Below are 4,777 nucleotides of genomic sequence, written 5' to 3'. Positions count from 1 at the left end.
ATTTAGTTGCTGTTTTTGTTGTTGTTTTTGTTTGTTTTTTATGTTGTTGTTGTTGTTTTTCAAAACAGGGTTTCTTTGTGTAGCCCTGGCCGCTCTGGCTCTAGCTCTTGTAAACCAGGCTGGCCTCAACCTCACAGAGATCACCTGCCTCTGCCTCCCAGTGCTATCTCCTAGTTGCCGGTTTTGATACATTTGCTTTTCTGTTTGGGGATACCCAAAATAAAGCCCTTTTGTAATAATTTAAAATGTGTGTAAATATTAAACTTAAAAGGTCTGTGCAGACGGTAAGTAGGAAAAAAAAAAACTAGAAGAGGAGCCCAAGTCAACTTATCAGCTGAATCTTAGGCAGCGTGGTCTGTGCCTCAGGGCAAGCCAGGGAGAAATGCCGTACTGCAGAACTGTAAAGCCCAGGTCTGGTGTTTGGGACCTGACATTCCTTGCTCAACATTTCAAAGGTAAGGCAATGTGGGCCTTATCATGCCCTTTGAAATCCTTAGACCCCTTCAGCAAACTTAAAACCCTAGCCGGGTCACCTGGTTGCTTAAAGGACAGCAGTAGGGTCTTACATGGCGTGGGAGATAGAGCTTATAGGTCAGCGTATAGTAAATGGTTAACTAAGACAGATACACGAAGTGATGAGCAAACTCTTTTGGGGGCTTGCATATGATTCCTGTGAATGTTTCCACCCCAAACATTATCAGGACAGGGTGGAGGGCTTGTGAAATTTAGACCTTTGTCCCCAGAAAGCGTGGTTGGGGTAGGGGGTGGAAGAGCACACCAGAAACCACTAGAAGCTTCCCTGGCCTTTAGCACAGCAGGAGATGACGACAGGTGAAGGGAGGTTCAGCAGAAAATCTCCCGGAAGTTGAATTTGGTAGCACTGTATTACTTACAGCTGTCGAATCAGGGGCTAGAATTGGGCCAGCTCCACCTACTCTCCTACTTCCTCAGTTTTATCTCTACCGCATCATCGCTGGCTCGCCAGAAGTCCTCTCTCATTGAGTGAGGAAGCCTGCCTCCCCAGGAGCTGTCGCACTGAGCAAGGAAGAAGGCAAGAAGCCGCTCTCTTACCTGCAAAAAACTGGTAAGCCGATATGGCCAGCCATTCAACCTTAAAGAAGGGGCAGAAGCACCCCCAGGGCAACGTTTCGGGGTATATGGACACACCTAGAAAGACCTCTAGGCCCCGCGGAATGAATCCTGTCGCCTCAGTGCCGACCCACGGTGGTGCCTCTGTGACAGACAAAGTTCTCCAGGGCATCACAGCCGAACCTGCAACATCTGACTCCATCTCTGTGGCTGGTGAAAATCGGGAGAGTCAGCATGCCGACCTCCATGGTAGCGGTGGCCGGGACAGCCCAAACACAAAACTTGGGCGTGTTGGGCCCCGGACAAAGAGCCACGGAGAGAGGGACCAACCCTCGAAAGGAGCCACCTTGGCCAGCGGGAACCCGGCTGAGACAGAAAGAAGGAGGAAGCAGCCCGGCCGAGACCTAGCTACAAGATGTCCAGGTGAGCTTCAGCTTCCGGAAGCTACAGAAGAGGCTTCTATGTCTCAGCCATCATATTCTCTGAGATCTCACCGCTCTGAACCTTCCGTGCAGAGCCAGACATTCTCAGAATCTGCCTTTGGAAGCGTTGCCACCATGTCACACCAGGTGTCTACTCGGGCTTCTAAGACCCGCGGCCAAGCTGTTCTGTCTGTCTCTGGTGGTCACAAGAGTGCACCTGAGTTCAGCTTTGACGAAGGGCACGCAAATGCTGCTGGCCAGAATCTCCGTCAACAGGCCACTCTGCAGGTTCCTGATCTTGGTCTTGGTGAATCTGAGGTCAGCCCTGGTTCCAAAGGCGGCGTGATTGTTGGAGGCAGGGTACTCCGCTCACGTACCACTGCATCTGGTCATCATAGCAGTGCCTTGGAAGTCAGCCCTGATGTCCACCTCACAGGCCAGCGTGATCCTGTTGTTGGCAGCACTACTGTGGAGCGTCGTCCTGATACTACAGGCAATATCGCAACACCACGTAAAGGCCCCCGTGTGTCCAGGCCTAGCTCTGACCGCCGATACCTTGGAGAAACCGTGGAGCCTGCCCCTGGCCCTAGCAGCCAGACCCAAGGAAGCCCATCCACCTCGCCGACTGCAGTTCCGAAGAGCACCGAAATGGAAGACTGCAGCTCTCCTCCAAGGCGCCCAGTCCGTATGCGGGCCTCTTCCCCTTCACCTGGTAGGCGCTATTTTTTGATTAGGCAGTTAAGTGGGGACCTCTCCTCTTTCGCCTCACTTTCTGACACTCTGGATATTCCAAGTTCCGGCTCTTCCTCAAGCAGCTCACCTGACCAAAGTCCCTGCTCCTCTCCTTGAGCTCTATCTGTGCTCTTAGATCAGATAGCCTTCGGCGTGCCTTTACGTGTGACACGAATAACCTGGATTCTTACATTTCTGAAGAGTCAGAGGAAGAAGTAGAGGATTTCCCCCCCACACTCCCTTACTCCACCGGTACTGTGACTTTTTATGAGTGTCCTCCGAGACTGATAAAAGGAATCAACACCTATCCCCTGTTTTCTGCGTATGAGGTTTCGAGGACTTCTCCCTGTTCACCATTATCCAGAGCACGTTTGAAACCCCCTGGCCCTAGCTATCCAGCACTTATAAGACCTTTGATTCCATTCTGTGCTTTTTAAAAACAACTTGGGTTTTGTTGCTATTGGGCTTTTCTTTTGACTCCAGAGTTTTGCTTTCCAAGTTGCTTTTTATGTAGTTAAGCATTTTAATAAAAGTGTTAAGCTTTATTCAAAGAATTGAGTCTCTTTACTGGGGTACAGTTACTTTTAGGAGTTCATATTTGGAGGATTAAGGAGAGTCGTTATCATGGGGCTGACTCTTTGGAAGGAATAAGCCACAAAATACTGACCTAGAATGGTCTGAGATGGAGCTCCGTCCAACAAGTTAGAACAGGTGATTTGAAACTTGGAAAAGGGGAAAAAGCCCATGAAGAGCCAGGAAAAGGCAGGGTGGCATGATCTCAAGTGGGGAGGGAAAAACGGAAAGAAGGAGTGGGAAGAAGACTGATAAGGAGGGAAAAAAATTACTGGGGCCCAGTGCCTGAAGATGGGGGCTCAGTTTTTATAGCAGAATAGTGTTTATGGGTTGGAAGTGGGTAGGGGGAGGGGAAGAAGAGGGGGTGGACTTTCTGAGGTCTGGGGTGAGGCTTGGTCATAGGAGGGCAAAGTAAGGTTAATGACTAAAGGCACAGGTGGCGTGATTTTCATCAAATATTTGAATGCGTGTTGATGAATAAGTCCATTGTGAAAAATGTTTGTACGTGAGAGGCAGACATTTGGAGAGAATTGCATGAATATTTTGTTTCCTACATATTCCGGATGAATGGTCTTCAGCATTTTAAATTTTTCACTTTAATCGCATAATTAATTACTATGACAGAAATTAGCAGTTCAGAAACTTGAGCTGGAAGCATAGTAAGAGATGAGTTAAAAATGCAAATGAGGCCCGGAAAGTACCCCTCTCATTTCTCCTCATTTCTGGTATACAGCTAATAGAAGCCTAGACCCTGACTTAGTCCTGACTCTTCATATTTTAAAAAATAACTTTTTTTTGGTTTCATTGTGTAACTTTGACTGCCCTAGAACTTGTTCTGTAGACCAGTCTGGCCTGCCTTTACCTCCAGAGAGCTGGGATTAAAGGCACGAGCCACTGCCACCTGACTGAAAGTAATGCTTAAGAAGCCCTGGTAAAGCTTCTTAAGATCTGACATTTTTGACGGGGTAACCCACACAGACAGCTGACCTGAGTCTTAGGAGCTTGCATGAGACCAACCTAGGCCCTTTGTGTGTGTGTGAAGGTTGTGTGGCTTGGTCTGTTTGTGGGGCTGCCTAGCAGTGGGATCAGGACCTGTCGCTGGCGATTGAGTTGGCTTTGGGGAACCTATTCCCCATGCTGGGTTGCCTTGCCCAGCCTGGATGCAAGGGGAGGAGCTTGGCCCTGCCTCAACTCCATGTTGCTCATGGGAGGCCTGCCCCTTTCTGATCATGGATGAAGCGGATGGGGGCGGGTAGATGGGGGGTGGATCGGGAGGAGAGGAGGGAGGGGGAAACTGTGGGCAGTATGTAAAATAAATGAAAAAGAAATTTAAAAAGATCTGACATTTCACAGAAACAAGAAGTGTTCTTGTTCTAATGTCCTAATACTCTGTCCCTTTTGAAGAAAACGTTTCAGATACCCTCATTCCCTAAGGCTGCTTCCAGGGCTTGCAAAGTTCTAGTCTCAAGGTCCTTCCTAAGGTACTCTAGACATACACAGACACGCACACACACTTTTAGGCCTCCGGTAGTCATGAAGATAGCTGTGGCAGCAGAGGGTAGAAAAGCCTTTAATATACAAGCTGAGGCTTTCTCAGAGTTGGGAGTAGTGAGACATCTCATGGAAAATGCAAACACTGATTAGGAGACTTGCTTGTAATTTTGTTCTATAGAATAAACAGATTAGTGAATTACTTGTGTGTATAAAACTTTTGTAGCTTCGAACCAAGAGATTTAGAGACAATCATATATGTGTGTGTGCATATATTTGTATGTATATCATTGGTTTTAACCACCAGCAATACACCACACACACACACACACACACACACACACACATGACATATCAGTGGCCTTGCCCATGTAATATCTCTCCATGCCTTGGACTTAGTAAAAACAATACTTGTGTTATAGATGAGGTTTCTTTCCCCAGTGATCTATCATTATGGGGTCAGACATGTC

General features: G+C 47.9%; 1 protein-coding gene across 1 annotated transcript; it reads left to right on the top strand.

The window, feature by feature from the left end:
- Nucleotides 1-1,094: 1,094 nt before the first annotated feature.
- LOC130867567 (EZH inhibitory protein-like) lies at nucleotides 1,095-2,360 on the top strand. Its single transcript, XM_057759610.1, has one exon. The coding sequence runs from the start codon at nucleotides 1,095-1,097 to the stop codon at nucleotides 2,358-2,360; it is 1,266 nt and encodes a 421-aa protein (XP_057615593.1).
- Nucleotides 2,361-4,777: the final 2,417 nt, after the last annotated feature.

This window comes from Chionomys nivalis, chromosome X, assembly GCF_950005125.1.
Source record: "Chionomys nivalis chromosome X, mChiNiv1.1, whole genome shotgun sequence".
NCBI lineage: Eukaryota > Metazoa > Chordata > Mammalia > Rodentia > Cricetidae > Chionomys > Chionomys nivalis.
This window is presented reverse-complemented; position numbering and strand designations above follow the sequence as displayed.

Coding starts and splice junctions, on each gene's coding strand:
- LOC130867567 (XM_057759610.1), top strand. CDS start 1,095: ATGGCCAGCCATTCAACCTTAAAGAAGGGGCAGAAGCACCCCCAGGGC.